General features: G+C 35.6%; 1 protein-coding gene across 2 annotated transcripts in view; it reads right to left on the bottom strand.

Annotated features, from left to right (window-relative positions):
• Positions 1-292: 292 nt before the first annotated feature.
• DGKB (diacylglycerol kinase beta) overlaps positions 293-26,169 on the bottom strand; it is a 601,974-nt gene continuing 576,097 nt past the window's right edge. For both annotated transcript variants that reach the window (XM_028525894.2, XM_036010554.1), the window contains one exon: positions 293-1,936. In XM_028525894.2, the coding sequence (XP_028381695.1) occupies positions 1,829-1,936 (108 nt within the window). In that variant the 3' untranslated portion in view covers positions 293-1,828. The remainder of the gene's footprint in view (positions 1,937-26,169) is intronic.

Raw genomic sequence — 26,169 nt, 5'->3', positions numbered from 1 at the left:
TAATTCAAAAGCTTTTATTTTCAAAGCAATTAAATTTATTGTTGATTGATATTTACCATTTAATGTTCCTGGAACACTAAAAGAATATGCTTTATACATAATCTTTCCTTATAGCACATTTCTTGAGAGTAGCTATTTGATATAAAGCACTCAGTTGAGTTTTCAAAGCAAAGAACAGAAATTATAGCAATTTTACTTGAAATCCATAAATCCATGCACAGGATTGTGTTCAACAGAATCACTAAATGCTATTTGTTATTCAAAGATGAATGAATCAATAAAAAAACAGAACTGATAAATCATTAGTACTTTAATGCAGAGTGGAGGGAGAAACTAATAAATCATGCATTTCAAACACTTATCTTCCTTGCGGCATGTTTGAAAATGCAAAACATGCGATGATGAGATGCAGGTCAATATGAATGAACAATACCAAATTGCTCAGAAAAGCATTTCTGTTTGTATCACAGAATAAATGAAACAGTAAGAAAAGGACTATTCCACAATTTCTTTAAACAATCAGAGAATCCAACCAGGCCATGAGTATCTTAAACAATGATTGAGGCCATTATTTGCAAATAAACACTTGAAATGTCATAGAGATGGCAGTGGAGCAGGTGAGGGGGCATTACTTGCTTCCATGAGCTCAGGATCATTACAGGCACCAGTTTATATTAGAAAGGAGCTGATACAATCATTTACTTTCTTAAGTATACTGAATGATCTATTACCAATAACACTTATATTTATAAAAGACCAAAAAAATAAAAAAAGAGCAAGAAATCAGCTTTTTATATCTAACTCTTGTTAAGTTAGTAATACTGAGCTTTGATTGTGTTGTATGGCCTGTCTCTGAAAGGTGAGAATTTTAATTATAATTAATTGGTAATTCACTCTCTTCCAGAGTTTTAGTCATCAAAAAATTAATCATAAGAGCCATAAATTTTCTCCCCAATTAATTATGCATTAAAACATTTCTCTCACGCATCTTTTTCTGAATCTTTGGTGGGAAACACAGTTTATTAGGCACGTAGTTTAAAACATCTATTTGGTTACTGGTGTGATTATGAATAACCTCCTAGGATTACATGCAGAAAGGAATAAGGCTTGTCATATTACCACACTTCACTGCGAAGTAACATGTTTTCACTTATTTCTGGAATTCAAAACAAAGCTAAACAAAATAAAGACCACTTTCTATTTTTCAGCACAAGAAAATTTTATGCCTGATATTTTAAGTTCCACTCAGAAGCACTAAGAAGTTAAAGAAAAATTACTTAGATACAGCAAGGTATCATATACAACTATTTAATAAAATCTTTCAGTTAAAATTTTCTCCTCAAGTCATAGGCCAAAGACTATTGATACACTGACTCTAAAAGGGAGAAGTAGAGCAATCTGCAGTTTTGATCACATAGCATTACTCTTCAGTGCTTACTGATAACTGACATCACACTGAGAATCACATTCCCCTTGGTATCTTTTTTTATGTTTACAAGTTTTTTTTTAATCACAGTTAGGAAACGGAAATTGCAGGAGGAATGGGTAGGAGACATAAAAATCTATGGGAATGCATGCAACAAAAATTTGCAATATCACTTCATGTAAACTTCTGCTTTCTTCATGCATAGATGTCTGTAAAAACTGAGACAAATTTTCTAATAGATGAATTTTACATTAACTCAGTAACAAAAACTGTTAGATAAATTTTAGACGAATTCCATGATTTTGCATGAGCAGGAGAGTTGAAATGATTCAAAGATTCCCAGCGTAAGTGTTCCATGGCCCAAATATGCTAATTAGATCTGAGAATGGAAACAATACGCGGTTATTCCTTGCTTATGTTCCTTGTTCTTTTGACGAGGGAGCAGAACAACCCAGTTTTTGGAGGAGGGCCCATCAGCATCGGGGCTTGGTTCTTGTGTGTAATTTTTATCTAAAGAAAAAAAAAGAGAAAGAGAGTAATCTCAGATATAATACCGATATCCGAGAATTCCTGTTAGGATAATAGTAGCCCATAAATGACTGAAACACCACAAGTATAGAAACCCTGTTTCTGAGTTCTATTATTTTAAAAACATTTTTAAGAGAGACAAAGATATGCATTCAACCCATATTCCAATGCTTGGTACTAACAAAAGATAAAAATTAATTGAAATCACATTGTAATCATTCTATTTGTTACCTGTAACCTCAATTGTAGCAATACTTCCAAACTCCTCTTTAGGTTACATGATATTATCTCATGTAATTTATTTACCATTTGCTAGTATCATTTATTTAAGACAGAAAAGGATGCAACATTAGAGTATTCAGAATCCCAGCTACAACCAAACATCAAGATGAACTTGGTATCAAGACAAGCCTTATTTATCTTACTAATCAGATTGTTTCTCTCTTTCAACATGAACGGCCAGGCTTAATTTCAAAACAATCATTAGAATTGAAAGTTATAAGTTAATATGCATAAAAGGTCAGGAATGATGAACTACTTCTAATTTGTTAATTAATTGGTAATAGAATAGAATCAAATATTGAAAAGCCTACTTAAAACACTTTGAGAGACTGTTCTGAAGCTCCTCGTTTTGATTTCTTGGATATAAAACTTCGAATCACCTTAAATGAGAAGCTTAAAGTAGATTATGTCTGCAATTTTCTCTAATTCAAGTCTAAATTAGAGAAGACATTTTGTGAATATATGCTATGCTCAAAGCTAATTGAAAGCAATTATCAAAGTGGCATTTTGTCTGTGACGTTAAGATACATTGTAAGATAATAAATGATTATCATTATGTAATAAAAAGGTCACATCTTGCCTTTGGGCTACTGATGCTAAGAGTTTCTTGAAAGCAATCTGAGACATTTTCTTTAGAGATCAGAAACTAATACAAGAACCATCGCTTATTAAATATCAGTTGTCACCCACACAGCACTGGCGTCAGAGATGAGTATTTCTTTCAAAAAGAAACACCACCTCATTAAAAGCTGCAAAAATATATCTCTTAAAGTGCATACCTGACATTTTCAAGTTAAAATGAATATCTTTCACTTGTCATTCACTAATAGTAATGAAACAAAAAAAAGAATGTCACGTGGACAGGATCATTAAAATTGGCAGTGGGGCTTTTGGGAAATAGAGATTTCCTTCACAGTCTAGAAAGACAGAAATATATGTCAAAAAACTGAAAAAGTGAACAACTTTATTTAACTCTGTTGGAATCAGGTTATTCCAGGAAGATTCAGTGTTCTTCTATTAACTGTAAAAATAAATTGTACCTATAGGTACTAGGCTAACCTAGCCCCTAACTCTCCCGATATCTAATTTTATTTTATTTTTACCTTATGAAGTGGGGAATTGATAGCTGTATGGTTAAAACACCAGAATGCACCTATATATGCAGATTCAAAGAGATCTCTGTCAGGTCTCTTCATAATTCAGCTTTAGAGTACCCCCTCCCACAGCCTGTTGATTTTAACCTCCTCTGAATCTTAGCTTTATAAAGTATCTAACACCACATCATTCATTCATTTATTCATTTCACAAAACTGATTGAGCCCCTACTATGCTTTAGACACTGTTCCAGGAACTTTGAAAAAGAGACAATACACATTCTCTGTCCCCAAGATATTATAGTCCAGTAGGAAAGACCAGCACATGCAATAATGACATAGATGCTGAATTGGGGGCTAAGCAGAAAGGCACTATTTTTTTAAATGTTGAACATGAACATGAATCTTTTTTATACAAAAATATTATTTTTAGATAAGTACCTGGGAAAGAAGTTATCATATATTACTTATCCAATAACCTTAGCTTCAAATAGAACATTTGTGGCTAAAGTAAGAAGGTACACATTTCTGAGTCCCAGGGACTGGACTAAATCCTTTAGAGGGTACAGTAGCATTAGCACATGCTGGAAAATATGATCATTGTTATCAATGGAAGAAATGTGTCATTGTAGTCACTCATATAAGGTTAGCATCAGTTTGTAACAAAGAGTAGCCGAAATGCCACAAATTACTGTGTGTGAGATTTTGTTTGTTCTTTGTATTTTTTTAGGTATTTCAATTTTGTTTGATTATGGCTATCTTTATATTGGAAATCCTTTTTTTTTAAAGAAATCACATGTTGTTATGCCTTTGAAAATAGCACAATATCTCATTCAGTGCCCCTGACACAATGGGACATTTAATCCATGTCACTGACTAACAGGGAGTTCTAGTTTTCAGTTTCTAAGCAGGATAATGGCCAGTCCTATTTTTAAAATTGCCTATAACACGTCCTCTTTGTTGCTGAATCAGTCCTGTGGTCAAAATGCACAACTCTTCCTTTAATCTAACGTTATTTCTGTGAACAATTAAGTCTACACCTTTTTCCCCATCTGTGTTTATGGAATTGGAAAACAATTGCCTGTGTTTTCCTCTTAGTCGGGGGGAAATAACATGCAGGAAACCGGCATTTGTGAAATGTCTCTGATGTATCCAGGCTTTCTGCATATGCCATTTCATTGCAAAATCGCATGTCTTTGTATTTAAGAAGAAGCAAAAAGGACTCCATTAAGGATGAGAATAATTCCAGTCCAGGTGAACTGTTGTCATAATCACTGAAAGTCCAGGTACGGGCTTTAGAACACTGGAGACTGAGGTGTAGCTTCAGGTTCAGATTGCCCAAGGGTAGGGGGAAACCTGGTTAAGGAACCTCACCAGGCCTGGAATAATTGTATATATCCCACACTCTTGTATTTTTACTTTTTTTTTCGAGAACCTGCTCTGTACTAGAAAAACAACAGTGAGTAAGGAGCAGATTCCAAAGAATTCAGAATGCATTGTTTCAGCAATCTGAAGATGGGAACCCACCGCCGGTCTGTCTCTGAGTGCTTCCATCTTTTATGATTCGCGTAATTACTTCTAGGTTGTTGCTCAATGCACTAAACATTTACCGAGCACCAGCTATGAGCAAGGCGTTTCGCAACTTGATATTTGACTATTGAGTTCAGAAGAGAATCTGAGGTTATAAATGAGAGACAACTGTGGGCAAACAGAAGCCATGGTGATGGGGCTCCTCGGAGCTGGAATGGCTGCATGAAGGTGGAAAAGCACTCGTTCAAGAAAATGCGAGATAAATATTGTCAGTGATAGAATGGTGTCCCCATATAAAAACTCTTCATTTCTACATGTCACTACTCCCTTGGAAAGCAACGCAGGCAGAAGAGAGACACTTTGGTCCCATGACACTTTCTAATTCCATCTTCCTATTTCAAATTAAGATTTAGCACATTGAAAAATGGAAACATGAAAACATTTGATTTCAGTTTCAGTTTTAAAATTAGTCAGTCTGAAATAAAGATGCACACACATAAAGCAGATCTAGGATTATAAGGCAGTTTTCCTGTTTCTATTACATTGCCAGGGGTGCATAGTATGACAGTTCCACCTCATAACTGTAATATCAAGACTACTAATATGAATAAAAAATTGTCTCTTACTGGGTGCTGACCAATATGCTAAGTATTGTACACATTCAAATACTACCTGTTTTATCCATTTGTTTGAGATGCCTTCACAGAAGTCTACTCCCAGAAGAGTGTTATTATATGAGTGTGGAATTTCATAAAAGAGATAGAAGAGAGGGTTTATGTCTCATACCAGACAGTGAACAATGTGTGTATTCCCACTAGACACTTATGTGGTCTCTAAAGACCTTCTTTAGACAACTAAAGTCAGGGAAGAGGAAGACCTTCACTGACTCACGCTTCAGGTAGGTTTGGCCCTACCCATTGGCGATTTCCTTCCTACCTCCCTGTTTCCCACCACTGAATATTCCCACCACCTTTTATTATTAAGGGTAGTGTTTCTCTTCCTCAGGTTATCTGAACCCCCTGCTCAATGTCCAGTCCCTGGAGATCACATCTGACTAACGGAAGGCTTATCAAGCCAAAGAGAGAGCTATTCTCATTTCAAGGAGTTGTCTTACCCCCTTCCAAAAGAACAATTTTTCAATTATTTTATTTTTGTATGGTCTAATTTTATTCTCTCCACAACTGTAGGAGGTAGGTGTCAACATTCTGACTTTACAATATAGGACAAAAACTTACACAGGTTTTATAACCTGCATTACACAAATCAGATTCGTAACTGCAAAAAAAAAAAAAAAAAAGGCTTTCATAGCTGACTCAAACTCCCAAGCACTCCTTCTTTCCCACCTCCGTACCTTCAAGTCCAATGTCACCCTGGAGAACATTCCCTTCCTTTTCTGCCAATCAAACTTTGATCCCTGTCTGTCCCCGTTCAAATCACATATTATTCTGAAATTTCAAAGCACAGGCATAAAAAGAAGATTCTAAATGCCTTTTGAGAGGAAAAACAGGTCATTTACAGAAAAATAAAAATCAGCATGGCATCAGGCTTCTCAAATACATTAGTGCTACAAGAATACAGAAAAACACCTTCAACCCCCAGAGGAGAAGTTAATTTTATCCTAGAGTTCTATACTTAGTCAATGTATTGATTAAATGTAAGGCTACAATGAAGACGTTTTCAGTCATAAAAGGATCTAGAGAGTTTTTACCTTTTACATGCCCTTTAAAACACATTTGGAGGGTGTTCTCCAGCAAAACCAATGAGTGAGCTAAGAAATAGATTCAAAAACACAGGATCACACTGACAACACCAAGGGCTGGTAAGGATGTAGAGCAACACTCTCATACACTGCTGGCAGAAATGCAACATGCTACACACAGCTGCTTTGCAGGACAGTTTGGTCCAATGAAGGTAGGTAACATGGTACAATATGATGTGCATTGTGCTACAGAGGTGTTGTCCAGATGCAAGGGGAGACAAGGCAATGCCAAGTAGATTGTGGTGGAAGGACAGGACATAATTAAACCTGAGGTTTTGACAACATCACCCCGTGTGCCATACCAGAGGCAGGAGATCAGCTGGAAGGTTAACACAATCCAGAAGCACAGCAACATGGACTTCAGTTATGGGGGTGGCAGATTTGAGAGTTCTCAGGGAGAAATCATCTATAAGACATGATGCTAGCTGATTGGCTGTGTGGAATATTGGAAAAGGGCAAAATTCTAGTATGATTTTCATGCTTTTAGCTTTGTTTGGTATGTGCATGGTGAGCATTTGTATAGAAAGATGCATTTTGGACAGGGGTAGGGGCCAGAAAGTTGGTGAACTCAGCGTTGAGTGTGACAGGCTGAAGGAAATGTTCAGTGTTTTTTAGATATTTCAGCCTGGTGTTCAGAAGGGAAAAGAGTCTTGAAACAGATTTAGGTGTGACGAGCTTACAATGATATCCACTGAGAAGAGATTTCTGTAGGACATTGGGCCGAATCGACAATGGGAGGTTAGACTGTGGGACTGGGGAACACTGATGTTAAAGGGCGAAGCAGGGTAATGATGTTCCGTGAAGGAATCTAAGCACGAGTAGCCAGAGAGGTAGGAGAACAACCAGAAAGAGGCACCATCATAGAAATATCGCTAATCAATCTTCAGCGTGGCCGACTCCTCTTCTATTAATGAGGTTGAAGCCATCAAATTGCATGTGTCGAGGCTAGATGTACCTCGATTTGTCACAATGGTTTGCATGTAAGTGAATTGTTTACACTGTTTCTAAATCTAGAGATCATCATATTTGAGAGTTATATATTGTAGGATGTTTAAGAAGTTGTTCATGTAATTCAGATGTTGCCAAGCATTTTCCGTAACGGGCTACATGTAAATATTTAGGCTTTGTGAGCTGTACGATCTCTGTAGCTATTCAACTTTGCCACTATGGCATAAAGTATCCATCGACTTTTTGTCAGTGAGTGGGTATGGCTGAGTTCCAGTAAAACTATATATGGAAACTAAAATTTGAGTTTTAACAATCTTATTTTGATATTTTCAACCGTTTTAAATGTAAAAAAAAATCTTAATTCTTTGGCTATACGAAACCAGGCAGCTGTTCAGATTTGCCCCAAAAGCCATAACCTGCTGGCTTCTGATGTAATCACAGTCAAGTACTGAAAATGACATCTAGAATTATGAGGCATGTAGTAGAAGAAATGAATTTTAACTTAAAGTTATAATGTAATGGGTCAATAGCTAAGAAATGGATGAAAGTGCAATTCCATGTGCTCTATTTTTGCCATACTGAGCGCCAGCATTCAGAATTCACTCCATGACGATTCTCCATAAGAATATATGCTACCTTTCCCAATTTTGATAAGGCATCAACCGATCAAATTTGACTTAAATGCATAATCTCTTTATTGCTTTGCACCAGGGTGGGCTTGATAATATTGTAGTTCTTCGAAAGTACCTCAGCAGGTGGCATTTCGCCTTTTAAATATTCTCCCTGTTACCTAGCCCATATTTTCTTCCCTGCTTCATCTCTTTAAGAGTTCATTATCACTGGATTTATTCAGCTACCTTAAAAATGAATGGGGTTTTCAGAGCAAAATAAATGCCATAAAATATCTGTGGGGAGAGTTTAATTTAGCAATTATCTGGAACATTAACAGTTACCTAGCCTGATCTTGGAATAAGATGGTCTCCTTCCGATAATGGAAACCATTTTGAATTCACGCGTGTAGCTGAGCCATATGACAGTGGGAATAAAGAGCATGCTAAATTTTCCAGGTCCATAACTGCCAAAAAGCAAAGCAATGAAACATAACAATTTTCTAAAATTTCTGTGCCAGCTTCTTTATGATTCCAGCCATTATTTTCTGAAATGATAGTAATTTCCAAGTTTAATGTTATAGTCTTTGATCTAACATCAAATCCAGAGAAATCATTGAGAAGAATTTACAATAAATCTTTAAAATATGGGTTTGAGAGGTTTACTTGCTGATGAAATTCACGGGAATTTTAAATGTGTATGGTAATGAGAAAAAGTAAAACTTTTTCCTAAAGGTGATGGGCTATTTGGCCACATTGAAGGGAAAATATTCATACCTAGGTTTGAAATCTATTTAAAGATATAAAATTGGTTCTCCCTTCCAAAATATTTTATGGCTGTAAGTTGGTTGCCAGGGAAGGTCAACATTTAAAAAACTCCTTTTTATAATGTCCATGTCTCTACAGAGAAACTTAACCCACAACTTTAACCTAGTCATTGCTTTCCTCTTTGGAGAGCCTTTCTAACAAAACAAAAGTAAAAATAAAAATAATCACAAAAACAGAACAAAACAAAATAACACAAAAAGTTATCCTTGACTATTATCAGAGAATATTCATAACATTAACTACTTGTGATTCTATTTTTCTTAATGAGTAATAATTCATATGTTTTCCCTATGAGGTCTTTTTAGATATCAAAAGGTTAAAATCATGAACTTGAGATATGAGGCAAAGCTTTGATTGCCAGCTTGGACACTAGCCAACGTGTCTCACATTTCTGTGCCTTAGTCTCTGTTTAGTAAAGGAAGATAACAGTACACCTACTTTATAGGACTGTTGCAAGTACCAGCTGAGACTATGCATGCCACATATGTGCTTAATAAATGTTACTTGCTATATTTAGGGTAATTATGTTTGGTCCAGTGGAGAACACATTTTGCTAACCCCTCTCCTACCTGAGACAACAAGGCTTTTAGGATTCCTCGGGTGACACTAGGAGATGGCATATTATGACCATCTGCCTTCTCTCTGAGGAGGCCAGAAGCACCTGGTAGCATTTCAGCCACATGCCAGGTTCCACTTCTACCCAAAGGAAAGAATAGAAAAAAAAAAATCCATGTGGGACCTGTACTAACCACAGAAAGAGTGGATTTTTTTTTTTTGAGCCCATGGAAACCAATAAGCACATACTGACATATTATGAAAAGAAACTTCTTTAATGAGTCAGTTGCTAGACTCAGCTATATACTTGGTTATTTGGAACACCATAGCACTGATCTTAAAGATGTCCAATCAATCTTACACTATTTCATGGTAATCCAATAAACATTTTGATGTGCTACCAAGAAAAAATTGTCATCACATGGTATATTGATAACTGACTTTCCTAACAATGTGCCCAGGATGTTGACCAGAGAACATGATTTACTCATGTTGTGTTGAAGTAGAGAGAACATAACCTAGATATTTTCCAGAGTCTCCTCTTCTGTGGAATCGTTCCATCATTTATTCAATTGTTCAAGCCAGAAACCTGGATCATCCTTGGCACCTTCTCCTTACCTCCTGTAAACAATCTATCATTTTACCCCACAGATATCTTCTATATCTCTTGATTCTTTGTCTTCTATCTACTACCACCACTCTAAAGCTTGAACAGATTGATGGAAATAATAAACCTTCAATTCATTTTAATTTAAGACTCTTCTTGCCAGCAAGGAAAATTCAGTCCACTTGAACCATCCAATTATTGACTGTACCTTATATTTATTCATTAATCATTCAGTGGGGATAACTTTTTAAAATATATTAAATGGTAAAAATGATGAGTTCTAAAAAAAGTCTCCTAACTGGTTATTGCCTTTCCTTACAATCCATTCCCACCCAGAATGATTTCATCACCATGCAAACCTGATCGATGACATCACTCTCCTGCTTAAAGTCTCTTTAGTTCCATGTGTCTTTTACACTAAAGCTAAAAATACTTCCTGTGAGCTTCCAGGCCCTGTAGCTCTGACTCCCTTGAATCACCTGCCTGAATGCTCATCTCCTGTCCTCATGGTCCATATCTACCGCATCATCTTTCATATCTTTATGCAACTGCTCTCCCCATGCTATTCCCTTTGCATAGGACAGTCTTCCCTCCCTTTATGCTTAGTTATATACTCCTCACCCCTTAGTTCTTGGATCTATTTTGAGTTCCTTTGACAGTCTTCTTAGACCTCCTTTGCGGTCGTCAAATTCCTTTCTTGCACCCTGTCATAGTACCATAGTACCATATAATCACGGCTCCACAGTATCACAGAACTTATATCATTACTGGAATCGTGCATGTGTATGACTCTGGATAATGTATAACTTCACTGAGATCAGAGATCATGTCTCTTTGTTTTCTTTCCATTATTCCCATTTTTTTTTTTTTGCCCTATAACTCTAGGGCAAAATGTCCACACATTCACTGATAAGGAATTCAATACATGTTTGTTGAAGAAATGAAGAAACAAATCTGACATTCTTAGTTTGGATGAAATAGTTGTATTCTCTTCTTAATTTTTATTTATTTATTTGAAAATCATGTTTAATGGTATTTATTTTATTCACCTGATGGAACTGTCATGTGGGTAAAACAATTGTAATATGTAAAATTCATCAAAATGTTTGCCTCCTCAAATGAAACAAGTGAAACTATTTTCTGAATATTCAAGGAAATAAAAACAGTACATTATGAAATTCTATTCAGTATATTTTTATTAAGAATTTTTAATTCAAATTTTTGTTTGAAATGGGTAACTCACCCTGGGGATACCTCTGTGAAAACAACGAACCCTGCTCCCTGAGAGTGGTAAGAAGACTTACTCTTTAACACTTTCAGCAACGCAGCTTGTTGCTCTTTGAGGAGAATCTTGAAATGTGTTAGGCATATTTTCTAATTTTAATATACAAAATCTGATGAAATGAAGAACTAGATAAAGTATGACTAGAAGGCAATTGCGGGAAGAAATTCAGTTACAGGCCTTGTGATTCTATCATTTGTATTTCCAGAACAGAGACCTCAAACATCTCTAGAAGGAAAGAAAGCAAAGCTTCTATTATTAGTCTAAGGGTGCCTGCAGAGTGGGAGACTACCCATTTGAGAAGAATATATTCCATTTTGAACTAGATAGAAATACTTTTAAAACATCGCTCCTCTTGAAAACTAATGACAAAATTTTGTTCAGTGAATACAATTTTACCACTTTTAGAATGTGTAATGGTGCTGGATCAAATCAATATAAATACATAAAGTGTTAGGTACTTGCTATGTTTTTCATTTCACTGTTTGTCCTTTTGTGTTTTGGGATATTACATTCAATTTGGGTTAGGAGTTCCTATCAAAGAACATGAAGATGAGAGATTATAATTTAGCTGAAATGAAACAAACTTTTCTAAATAAAACTAATGATCACATTAACTTGATTTTCAAAATGAATAAAAGAACAATTCAGGTTCATTTTACAGCATTTAAATAGAATGTATTAAAGAGAAGAACTAGAAAAAGGTAAGTCTAAGTGTAAACATAAGGTGGTTTGATTAACTTTTTCAATATAACATGGTAAGAAAAATTCTTTAAAATATTTTTTGTGCAAAATGCAATCAAATCTAATCAGTTTGGCATTAATTAAGCTCTAATAATGTACTTCACTATCGCTCCTAAGGAGTGTGATCCGTTTCCCCATCATCCAGGTCGATTTGTGCACATTATGGTGTCATCATAATTTTAAAACATACTGTGAAAATGACAGAGCTGCAAAATTAAAATAAATGATTAATGGTATTTTTTTCATGTTTTGTACTAATAGGTATTACTGAGCCTTTAAATTAATAGAGCTGTCAAGTTCATGGGTGTTACAGATCCAGCAATGAACAGAAATGGAAATTATATATTCCACAGACACCTAAAGATGACACTTTGGAATATTTTAAATTTTAATTAGTAGGTGCCATTGTTTTGTTCCCTGTACCAACCACAAATTAATTGGAAATTAGTCATGACCAATCCCTTTTTTAACAATCTGAAGTGAAAAAGACTGGTGCTTTATGCCTTCACATTCTTGTTTGGGGGACAGAAAGCATACATGCAGTAAATTGCATTGTCAATTACAAAAACAACAACTGTTGTGAAATTAGGAAAAATTATGCACAGGTAAACAAAACTAATTAATGCATAAGTAACAGGGGAACATACAAAATAATGCCCAACTAAACACCCAAGTGCCAGTCTTGAAAAAAGATAAAGGCTTTAGAAATGCAAATTTATGCACAGCATTTACCAATAACGTCTTAGGTAAAAGGATGCTTTTAGTTTATGTTTTATTTAACTGCTTTTGGAGTCTCACTACCACTCACACCTTAAAAAATAAGCAGTCTGCTTATTCAAACATGTGCCAATATGGCAAAAGATTGTTAGTTAATTTTTTATTCTGCAAAATGTCAAGACTAGACTCATTAAATAACAAATGATGGTATTTTCTTCCTTAAGATTTATCTTTATTCTGTATTTAAATATTAGGCAAAATGCAATTTCTATGCACATCTGGAAAGTATTCATTATCTATACCTATCTGTTAAGCATTTTCCAACTGATAAGTTTTTGATTGCTCTTTGTCTTTCATCACTAACAGTACTAATATTCCTTTATCACATATATTTAGTCTTTTAAAGTCAGCTATCACAGAAGCTTAAGATTCCTTGAAATGGCTCAAAATCAGCAAGTGTCAAGTTACAATGGTTGTGTAACTTTTAATGAGAAAATAATACTCCTATTAAATTTTCAAAACAAGACTAATTATTAGGATATAAACCTGGTGCATTCAATATTATCTCATATTGTTTAAAGTTAATTGATTTAATGAAAGGGTCTTGGGAGATCCAACAGTTAGGTAAGCCTGCAGATAACTTCCACAGCACTGCTGTGTGCTTTGCATAGTAATTTTCCTAAGAAGTTTTTCTCCTCCCTCCTTATGAAAATCCCATACAATACTGCTTTCAAGGAGTGAAAAATATTTTAAACCTCAGATTATATTACATTTCTGCAAAAGCGCTGGAAAAGTTGACAGTTTTGCAAAAAGCTGGTATAAAAAGTTTTCATAAAATGGTTTTCTGTAGTAAAACAGTTGTAAGGCTGTATAATTTCTAATCTGTTTTCAGTTCCCAGGTTTGTGATCAATTAATTTCAGTAGTAGGTACAGGATTGCCCACCTACTATAAAGATAAGCAAATTCCATCTATTTTCCTACTTCTCAAATTCACCCTATTCTATCCATAAGTTTTCCTACGTACTATTTATATTTAGGTTTTGGTAGCTTTTTGTCAGGAAATATAATTCTATTCACAATTTTCCTTTAAAAGTGTGTAGTATCTTTGGTAATCAAGAGACAGATGAGCACATAAACTATGAAAGAAAACAATCCATCCAATACCACTGTAGTTTCTAATATAATATTATGTGAGGTGTTTATTTCAATGGTATTCCCAAGTAGAAAGGATTTTCATGGTATTCAACTGTATAAGTGGGTTGAAAGTGGAATCAAAACAGTCTCATCTCTGCTTATTTTGCTTCTCAACGCTAAATGTCCTATGCTGGGTTGGCTGTGGTTCCATCTGCTAGTTAAAGTGCCAAGGAGTCTCATTGGCCCCGCTGCTGGTTTTACACCTGTGCTCCTTTATGCAATACTATGCATTACAGAAAGCTTCAGAGTCATTGTACTTCCTCCTCTGATCTTTTTATCTGTAACAAGCTTAACAAGGAAAACAAGCTTAATGAAGCCCTGGCATGTTTGGGAGTAGAAAAACAAGTTAGGAACTGTTCCAGCCTCATAATTCTTAGCTTTATGACCTTGGACATTCATCTAGCGTTACCTCCACAGTCTAAAAGTCTTCCAAATAATCAAATAACTTATTTGTAAAGTCTTAAGATATGTTTACTTATAGACAAGGTGATCCGAACACCAGACTTATGTGGTCATCCATATCATTATTGGTTTAACAAAATACCTAAAACTGAACTTTACGCTTATAGGTGAGTAGAAAAGCTATGCCTTTTTGGTTAATTATTTTCACTCAAACAAACAAAAAGGTAGACGCTGTCTCAGATGCTTAAATGGAGGGCACAAGAATGGAAAAATAAATTAATAAAGCTATCTCAAAATGAATAAGATTTAAGATTCAAGTTCTAGGACATTTCTTGGACTTACTTAGTTTTTGTAAGAGATATGAAAATGGGGAATATACTGTGAAGTCTCAAATTTGGCAGATAAACAGTTCTGGCTAATACTAACATGCCAGCTGGATGGAGACGATTCATGCAGAACTCGGGAACATCTATACACAATAAAATCTAAGGAGAGTGGTGACGATTTCAGTTCCAATTAAAAAGAAGTAAGCGTACTCCACCCTATCTCTCCCACTGAAGCAACTACAGACACTGCACATGGAGCAGCTACAGCCAGATGCTGAAGAACAACCGACAGCAGGCAGACTGGAGAAGGAAACCAGAGCATGAAGTGCCACTGAACCAGGGCTGAGATCCCTGTTTTGCCCCCTCTTGTATTTCCTAGCCTGGACTTAATGGCAGCCCCCAAACTTGGAACTGTACACCAGGTAAAGGTAGAGAGATGTAAGAAAAACCCCATCTTTCTATCTAAAGGGGCAGAAAATTATAGTCCCATAGGTCAAGGAGAGTGGGAAAAACATATTGTCTTATTTATCCCCTAATGTCTTCTTTCCTAGTCTTCTGGAAATTCCATAGCAGTGGCAGGTGCCTACAACTACAGTGAAGGAAAGCCTTTCTCACTGACCAGTGAGATAATGGTCCCCAAAGCATGGGTAAATACCTGATATTTTTTCTTCTCATTCCCCTTATTAGACAACCCTGGAGGCAGATATTATATCGGGACACACATGGCAGGGCAGGGAAAGTAAGGCTTCTAGCCAGAAGAGCAGTATGAGAGCCCTGGGAGGCAAACAAAAAAACAAACAAACAACAACAACAAGAAAACAAACAACTAAAACCTTCATGGAGATCCTAGAGTGGAGAGTGGAGGAAGGCATAAGAAGAAAGTTATTGCTAAGTTGTGTATAGCCCTGGCTGGTGTGGCTCAGTGGATTGAGTGCTAAGGGGTCGCTGATTTGCTTCCCAATCAGGGCACATGCCTGGGTTGCAGGCCAGGTCCCTGCTGGGGGCATGTGAGAGGCAGCCGCACATTGATGTTTCTTTTCTTCTCTTTCTCTCTTCCTTCCCCTCTCTCTAAAAATAGATAAATAAAATCTTTAAAAAATTAAGTTGCGTGTAATCTCCTTAGTATATTTGTAAGCCTGACATACATAGATTTGACTATGAGAAGCATACTGACAATTTAGAGAACTGAATCAAGGGAAGGTTCACTACTCAGGGTGCAGACAGGACTATGTATCTTGCATATGTAGGATAAATATGAGTAACATTGCAAAGACTTTGAAAACTTAACTGACATTAGAACCACAACTCATAGGAAGCAGATCAGAATCTGTAATCTGAACCTAATTGGGTCAGTACCTGCTAAAACGACAACAAGAAGTCAGCATTCCCCACAAAAATTAAACAACACTCAGAGTTAACATGACATTTAATATATTCAGAATACAGGGCTTTTCTGCTAGTTCTGGCAAAGATGGAGGCATAGGTAGAAATGCTTTGCTTCCTCACACAGCCAAAAGAAGGATAACGACCAATTTGAAAACAGTAAACAACCAGAAGTGCCAGAAAATCAAACTTCATGGAACTCTGACACCCAAGGAGTTAAAGAAACATCCATTTAGACCAGTAGGTGGGGCAGAGATGGGAGACAGACAGCTGAGTAGAAAGGACTCCCAGCAAGGCTGTGAACCATGCAGGGGAGGTGGGGCTGGCTGAACAGGAAACTGAAGAATCAAAGCTGGCTGTAAAATACTGTGGGTGTTGCAGCAGCATCAGAAACTCTCAGTCATGCAGGAGAGTTTGTTGGAAAGTGAGGCCAGAGCAGAGCAAGTGAGCTGCATTGTTTCCTCTCTGACGCCTCCCCCACAGACAGCACCACAACTCAGCAAAGAGGGTTGCCCCACCATGGCAAATACCTAAGGCTCTGGCCCCTTACAACTTAGCAGGTCCACTGAGACAAAGAAATGTGGCCCAAATGAAAGAACAGAAAAAACTACAGAAAAAGAGCTAAGCAACAAGACAATAGACAACCTGTTTGATGCAGAGATCAAAACACTGGTAATCAGGATGCTCAATGAATTGATTAAGCTCAATAGCAAAATGAAGGAAGACATGAAGGCTACACAAAATGAAATAAAGCAAAATATACAGGGAACCAACAGTGAAGGGAAGGAAACTGGGATTCAGATCAATGATTTGGAACAAAAGGAAGAAATAAACACCCAACTGGGACAGAATGAAGAAACAAGAATTCAAAAAAATGAGGAGAGGCTTAGGAAGCTCTGAGATAACTTTAAGCACCCCAACACCTGAATCATATGGGGTGCCAGGAAGAAAAGAGCAAGAACAAGAAATTGAAAACTTATTTGAACAAATAATGAAGGAAAACTTCCCCAATCTGGTAAAGGAAATAGACTTCCAGGAAGTTCAGCAAGCCCAGAGAGTCCCAAAGAAATTAGACCCAAGGAGGAACACACCAAGGCATACCATAATTAAGTTACCCAAGATTAAAGATAAAGAGAGAATCTTAAAAGCAGCAAGAAAAAAGGAGACAGTTACCTACAAAGGACTGACCATAAAACTATAAGCTGATTTCTCGAAAGAAACATTACAGGCAAGAAAGGGCTGGGAAGAAGTATTCAAAGTCATGAAAAGCAAGGACCTACCACTTAGATTAATCTATCATTTAGAATAAAAGGGCAAATAAAGTGCTTCCCAGATAAGGTCAAGTTAAAGGAGTTCATCATCACCAAGCCCCTATTACATGAAATGTTAAAGGGACTTATCTAAGAAATAGAAGATCAAAAACTAAACAGTAAAATGACAGCAAACTTACAACTATCAATGACTGAACCTAAAAAACAAAAACAAGAACTAAGTGAACAACTAAAACAGGAACAGAATCAGAGAAATAGAGACCACATGGAGGGTATTCAGTGGGGAAGGTGGGGAAGAATGGGGGGAAAGGGTACAGGGAATAAGAAGCATAAATGGTAGGCATAAAATAGATGGAGGGAAGTTAAGAATAGTATAGAAAACAGAGAAGCCAAATAACTTATATGTACAACCCATGGACATGCACTAAGGTGGTGAGGGGAATGCTGGAAGGCTGGGGGTGCTGGGCAGAGGGGGATTAAAGGGGAGAAAAAAGTGGGACAACTGTAATAGTATAATCAACAAAATATACTTAAAATATATATACAGGACACAATCCAAAATTTCTCAACATACACTGATCCAGAAAAATCTCAAAAGCTCCTAAGGGGAAAAATAGCCAATGATGCTACTTCTGAGATGATACCCATGTTGAAATGATCAGACAAGAACTTTACAGTAGCTACTATAACCATGCCCCAAGAAGTAATGGCAAATACTCTTGAAATTCTTATTTCAGAGCCCATTGGCTGAGAAATAGAGGATATTAAAAAAACAAAATGGAACCAATTGGAAATTTTACAACTGAAAAGTACAGTGACCAAAATAATAAAAAAAATGACTGGATGGACTCAAGAACAGAATGGAGATGAGGGAGAAAAAAGTAAGTGGACTTGAATATAGATGAAAATATTGTCCAGTATGAATAACAGAAAGAAACAACAAGGAAAAAAAATTAACAGAGACTCAGAGACCTATGAGATAATACACAAAGCATTCTAAAACATCATCAGGATTTTAGAAGGAAAGGAGAGTGTGGTACTTAAATAAGTAGTTGAAGAAATGATATCTGAAAACTTCACAATTTGGCAAGACACAAACCACCTATATTCATGAAGATCAGATGAACTAAGACTAAGCTCCAAGAATCCATGCCCAGACTCATCAAAATCAAATGACTGAAAACCGAAGACAAAGAAAAAATTTCAAAAACAGTCTGAGAAAAATGATGCATTACATATTGTGGAGAAATACTTCAAGTGCTTATGGATTTCTTATCAGAAACTATATTATGTAAAAGACATTATGTGAGGTATAAAAGAGAGTTAAGGAAGAATCTTAAAACACTTATAATTAAGTCTGAATAGTTGGATGCATACACACATAGCCGAAATACAGGGCCATACATTGGGATGACATTAAGAAAATATTAACAGAGAGTCAGGAGTACAAAGGATCAGGCAAATATTTCAGAAAGATGGAACGTTAAAAATGCATCATGAGGAAATTGCTGCTAAGCTTGGTATTGAAGGAAGGGATTTTATTTTCTTTTTAGTATATATGTATTTATAATCCCATCATCTTCCAGAAAGATTTTTTGAAGCAACTTACAAAAATACATATATCCCAAGAGGATATGATAGTTAATTCAGGCAATCTAAGTAATGAAAAAATAAGTATAACAAAATGGACTATAGGTAAGATTAGATGAAAAAATACAAACCTTTTGTCCTAGACAATTGCTGGAAAAAACTACAGATTTGCTGGTAGCTGGCTTTTAGGCCAGAAGAATGAGTCTATTTCTGAACTACCAAATAGGGAATGGGATATTTAGGCACAAAATTAAAAAGTATGAGTAGAAAACCTCTGGAAAGTGATCTCTGTGTACCACAGCAGGCTGATGCCAGGCTTTGAGGGATAATTTCATGCCATAACAAGGATTCTGAGCTTCATTCTGTGTGAAATGAGGAGGCACTGAATTCTGACATCAGGGAGTAAGATAATCATAGTCATATTATTCAGTAGTAATTTGGGTAGTAATGTGATGGATGATTTTGATTATACTGGGAAGCAAAAAAATGTATTAAAAAGAAAAATACTTGTCTTTCACTCATGTTTCTGTTTTGGAGAAGTGACCATTCAGATCTTCTGATCATCAATAATCATCAGAAAAATTCAAATCAAAACTACAAAGAGAAATCACCTCCTGCCTATCAGAATGACTATCATCAGTAAATAACAAACAGGTATTGGCGAGGATGTGAAGAAAAGGAAATTCTTGTGCATATTGGTAGGAATGCAGACTGGTGCAGCCACTATGAAAAACAGTGTGGAGGCTCCTCAAAAAATTAAAAATGAAAATCCTTATGACCCAGACATTCCACTCCTGGGAATATATCTGAAAAAATCCAAAATGCTAATTCAAAAGAATATATGCCCCCCATGTTTGTTATGGCATTATTTACATTAGCCAAAACATGAAAGTAACCCAAGTGCCCATCAATAGATTAGTGGATAAAAAGCTGTGGTACATATAGGTGAGATCGTATGGTATTTGTCTTTCACCACCTGGCTTATTTCACTCAGCATAATGCTCTCCAGATCATCCATGCTGTCTCGAAGGGTAGGAACTCCTTCTTTCTTTCTGCTACGTACTATTCCATAGTGTAAATGTACCACAGTTTTGTGATCCATTCATTTAACAAACAAGCAAGCAAAATATAATCAGAGACACTGAAATAAAGAACAAACTGACAATAACCATAGGGGAGGTGGGAGGGGATAATGAGGGGGAAAGGGGGAAGGGTTTTCAAGAACATGTATAGAGGACACATGGACAAAACCAAAGACGGGGTAGGATCAAGGTGGAGAAGTGGGGATGGCTGGGGTGGGGGGCAGTACTGAAGAGAAAATGGAGACAACTGTACATGAACAATGATAAAAAAACGTGGAGAGAAAAAAGATTATGGCACATATACACAATGGAATACTACTTGGCCATTACAAAGAATGAAATCTTACCTTTTGTGACCACATGGATGTACCTAGAGGCTATCATGCTAAGTAAATAAATCAGACAAAGACAAATACCATATAACTTATATGTGAAATCTATAAAGCAAAATAAAACAAAACAAATGGACAAACAAATAGATACAGACTTATAGATACAGAAAACAGACTGACAGTTCATAGAGGGGATGTGGGTTTGGGAGGCTGGGTAAAAAAGGTAAAGGGTTTAACCTTTACAAATTGGTAGTCACAAAGTAGTCACAGAGATGTAAATTACAGCATAGAGAGTATAGTTATAATATCATAATTATAACTGCATAGGGCCAGGTGGGTACTAGAAATATTGGGGGGACCATTCTATAAAATGTATGATTGCCTAACCACTATGCTATACACCTGAAAATAATGCAGAATAATATTTAATGTAAACTAATTGAAAAGAAAAAATAAACAATAGTTGCTCACCTGATAACATCTTGCTGTAGGAATCAATCAACCTACCTTTTCCTTTTTGACATGTCTATACCCTGAATAGATCATCTTACATCTCCAAAAAAAGATAAATATATAAAGAAGCCTAAAAATTTAATTATAAATAAGAGTTGTAACTGATGATTAATATTAGAGATATACTAAAGCCCTGAGGAGTAACTGAGTGAGGCAGCAAAGCATCTTAATTAAGAGAAAAGGCATTAAAGCCCCTGGCCTCTTACTGAGTGGCCTTGGGCAAGTTGCTAGACTTACCCAGCTTCAGTTTTTATTTCTTTATTTTTGAAATGTTATGATATGGGGATTATAATAACTTTCCTGACCTGTTAGGTTGGTTGTAAGGATAAAATAAATAATGTACAGAACCTGGTACATGATAAACACTCAATAAACATTAGGCATCGTTACCATGGTTTCCTCCAAGCATTTCCAGGACATACAAATGTCTTGAAAATTCAATCAGCTTTTAGTTGGTTAAAACTAAATTTCTGGGACTGGTAATATTTAAATTTATATGTTTTTTTCATTTTCTGTCTTAATAGCCTTAGATTAATTTGTACTTAGCAAATGACTGAAGATTAATACTTTAAATATATAATTGCTTTATATAGAACAATAAAAATATATAAATAAAAATTTAATAGGCCCTAGAACACTATTCCTCTTTTAAAGGGTTTGTATTTTAAAGTTGTGCTAGAAATACTCTCTTTGCAAAAACAAACGTCAAAATGAGGTGGACCTCTAGACAACGGCAGCGCCTTAAGGTGATGAAAAAAGGATCCAGTCTTCAGAGGACAGGGTACAATCAAAGGCTGGGCAAGTAGCCAGGGTCTGGGTCCAGAGATGTTAGGGTCAAGGAAGGAACCTGGCATTCAAATCAGAAAGAACGTCTTATAAAATGGCCCACACAGTGGAAATAGGTACAGCAGGAAGCAGGTGCCCTACCAGCTTGGAGGGATCAAGTATCTGTCCTTGAAATATCAAGTGTAAGGCAGCAAGTCAGCCAAGGATGGTTCACTGGCAGGTATATAACACTGGAAGCTAAGAGTGGACAAATGGGTTCAGGATTTTGGAAGTATTATACCAAAAAAGGTATAAAGAAGGAAAGATACATGTAAATGTTTTCCAGAAGTTGCCTTGACTTCATCTAGAACTTTGATGAGTCTTCACATTTTACCTGTAATTGTTTCACCATTTAGCTTGTGATCTGTTTATGACTTCCTTCCTGTTTTCTACCATATAAAAGTTTCACTAATTCTCTCTTGGAGTGATATTGCATTACAACTTTTTGGCATTACTTCTCATAAGATTATCACAGGTAGTAACTAATATATGACTATCAATATTTCAAAGTATCCACAGAATGCAGCCTATACAATGTATAAAACAAATACATACCGGGTGGGGCAAAAGTAGGTTTACAGTTGTTTGTATAAAAAATAATACAATAATTTTAATAAATAACACAAGAATAAATTCTGCCTCTCATGTGCTCACAACTCTAAACCTATTTTTGCCATAGCCTGTAACTAATAATGCAGAGGGAAGAGGCCCAAAGAAGTTTAATCCCATCATATCAAGAAACATAAAGATCAAACCTTTTAAGGTTGTAAAAGTATTTTTTCTCTGATACATTCAAATTCCATGCTTTGAATTTATAATGAATAAAGATAACTCAAAATAACTTTTACATGCATTTATATATAAAAGATACGCAAATGAATTACTAGCCAACCTACATTATATTCAGTAAAAGAAGATTTAGTAGAAAGCATTTCTTAAAATTGTTATACTTTCCCAAAAAACATTTAAGAAACCCACAAATGCAAAATACATTTGCTAGTGGCAACTCATGATGTGTGAGGCACAGTATGCTCTGGGGTTATAAAGATAACCAAAATAATGGTGCCTGAACTCAACGAGTTTATGTCTACTGAGAGCTAGACAGATACATTGATAAGTTATTCTTTAAAATTTATTTTTATTAAAGTATAGTCGACATACAATATTATATTAGTTTCAGGTGTATAACATAGCAATTTGACATTTCTATACTTTATGATGTGATCATCATGGTAAGTCTAGAAACTGTCAGCATACAATGTTATTATAATATTATTAACTACATTTCCTCTGTTTGTTTATTTATGAATAAATACATTACATCTTGTGACTTATTTAATTTGTAATGGGAAGTTTGTATCTTTTACTCACTTTTAACTTGTTCACCCCTCTGGCAATCAGTTTATTCTCTATATCTATGAGTATATTTCTGTGTTTTGTTTGTTCATTTGTTTTGTTTTTTAGATTCCACATATAAGTGAAATCATAGGGTATATTCTATAATTACTTATAGTACTTACAGTTGATTTCTCTACTTTTGTGTTTTAACCTTTATATCAGCTTTTTTTAAGTCACTGATCTACTTGCCTTTACTATATATTTTCCTTTACCAGTGAGATTTTTTTCTCTCATATGTCTTCTTGTTTATGATTATAAGCCTTTTTTGTGACTTAAAAGATGATCCTTTAACATTTATTTTTAAAACTGGGAACTGTAGTTATTGCTTCTCTGAAAAATCATCTTCCCTTCAATCCTGACTAACTTCACTGGGTCACATATTCTAGTCTGTAGTTTCTTTTCTTTTAGCATTTTAAATATATCCTTACCACTTCCTTCTGGCCAGAAAAGTTATTGCTGAGAATCAGCTGATAGCCTTATAGGGATCCCCTTTTGATGACTAGTCATTTTCCTCTGGATGCCTTCAAGTTTCTCTTTATTTTTAACTTTTGTCAATTTAACTATAATATGTCTTGTGGATCTCTTTGGGTTCATTTTATTTGGGATTCTGTGTTTCCTGGACCTGAAAGTCTGTTTCTACCTCCAATAAGTTAGGAAAGTTTTTGACCATTATTTCTTAAAGTGTTTTCTTCACCTTCCTTTTTTTCTCCTTCTGATCTCCATATAATGTTTGTATGCTTGATGCCATTCCAGAGGCCCTTTACATTATCTTTGTTTTTTTTTTTTTTAAATTAATTTTTCTTTATGCTGTCCTGATTGGGTGATTTCCTCTATTCTTTCTTCTGGGTCATTAACCTGTTCTGTATTACATAACCTGTTTTGTTTTCCTCTAGCATATTTTTAATTACAGTTACCATGATCTTCAGCTCTGATTAGACTTTTAAAAAAATTTCTAATTCTTTCTTAGTGTTCTGTGTTCTCTATCTGTCTCCTAAATTTGGTGATCTTACTTATGACCATTTCTTTTTATTTTTTATCAGGAAAATTAGTTATCTCTGCTTCATTAGGTTGTTATTTTTTTCTTTTTCTTTTACTTCAAATATATTTCTCTAACTCCTCATTTTGTTTAACATCTTGTGTTTGCTTCTATGGATCAGATGAAAGAGCTACTTTTCCCTATCTTAAAGGAGTGGTCTTGTGTTGGAGCTCCCACTGTGCAGAGGTGTGTGCTGCTTTCTTTGTCCAGCTGGCTAGAGCTATAATGTGTATAGCAGTTCTGGGTTAGCACCCTGGCAGTCTCCTATTGCAGGCTGCACCCTCAGAGTAAGGTTCCCTTTATTATCACACTGCCTACTCTTCTCTATGTGGCCCCTCTCTTATTCATTTGGCAGAAGCTGTTCAACCAAATTTTAGTGGTTCTTCAGGAGGATCTGTGTACATATAGGTGTATATTTGATGTTTCTGTTGGAGGAGGTGAGTTCAAGGTCTTCCTACACCACCATGTGGAACCTCAATAAGATAATTTCAATGTAATATACTGTATTTTACTGTGTATAATGTGCAACCATGTTTTTGGTCACAACTTTCAGGAAAAATATCATTTTAATTTTTTAAATTCAATTATTTAGTTACATTTAGATACTTTTTATGTATTATAAAGGAATTTTAACATTTATTTTTGAACATGTTAAAGTACAAGAAATTTTATGTAACAAATAATTACAAAACATAAGAATGGGTGTGAGGTAGTTGAGGTACTACCCATGTATGATGTGCATCCTTATTTTTCCCTCAAAAAATTGGGCAAAAAAGTGAAGATTATCAATAGTAAAACAAACTATGATAGTTAGTTCTTTGATAAAGCTATGAAGTACTGAGGCAGAACTGTTAGACTAGTGGAGGTCGGAGATAGGGTGGAAGAGTGGAAAAAATGATGTTCAGGTTATAAAGGAAGGGCAGCATGAAACAAGTTGTAAAAGGTGAGTTGTTACTCAACTAAATAAAAAGGAAAGTTTATTTGGACAAGAAGAAAGTGCATGAAAAGGTGAAAAGAAGGAAGAGACAATATAGGTGAAGCAAGAAGCTCAATTTGAATTACATTTTGGTCAAATAGAGAGAAATTAAATTATTTTAAGAAGAGTGTTATGGTGAGATTAGTATTTTATAGTGACAATTCTGAAAAAAGATGGATTTAAATAGAAAAAATGGAAATAGGGAAAGATTGATGTGGTTATTGTTGGAAATGAGAGAGACATACAATAAAATGGCCAAATCCAGGATAGTGGTATTAGGGATGGAAAAAAGGGAAAATAAATATGTCATATCATTAGGTGGGCAGGTAGTTACTATGGAAGTATGGAGAAGTATAGGATGACTCTGGATGCATAATAGTAACTACTTCAATTGGTAACGGAAGGAGGAGGAGTTTTGGAATGTTAGAAGAAGTCAGCGTTTGGTGTAGTGGGGAGGAGGTGCAGGGAGGTAGATGAGCCTATTTTAGTAATTTTTAAAAAATATTTTATTTATTTATATTTAGAGAGGGAAGGGAAGAAGATAGAGAGAGAGAGAGAAACATCAATGTGTGGTTGCTGGGGGTCATGGCCTGCAACCCAAGCATGTACCCTGACTGGGAACCGAACCTGCGACACTTTGGTTTGCAGCCCACACTCATATTTTAGTAATTTTTAATGAGGTTTAGTAGGGTCACTCCTCACTTAACAAAACTACTGGGCATCCATGACTTGCAAAATTGGTAACGAGGGTTACATGTGCAGACACAAAATCTGGCCTAGTCTATGACCTATGGCATCTTACTGTCACACTGTTCTCCAAAAGCTGTCCCCCTGACCAATGACAGAAACATATTGACAACAGAGTCAGTATGTTTGATGTGCTCAGGAGGAAGGACTGAGGGGGAAGAAGATAGAGAGGGGAAAACAGGCTCT

The sequence above is a fragment of the Phyllostomus discolor genome, chromosome 10 (genome assembly GCF_004126475.2).
Source record: "Phyllostomus discolor isolate MPI-MPIP mPhyDis1 chromosome 10, mPhyDis1.pri.v3, whole genome shotgun sequence".
In the NCBI taxonomy this organism is placed as follows: domain Eukaryota; kingdom Metazoa; phylum Chordata; class Mammalia; order Chiroptera; family Phyllostomidae; genus Phyllostomus; species Phyllostomus discolor.
This window is presented reverse-complemented; position numbering and strand designations above follow the sequence as displayed.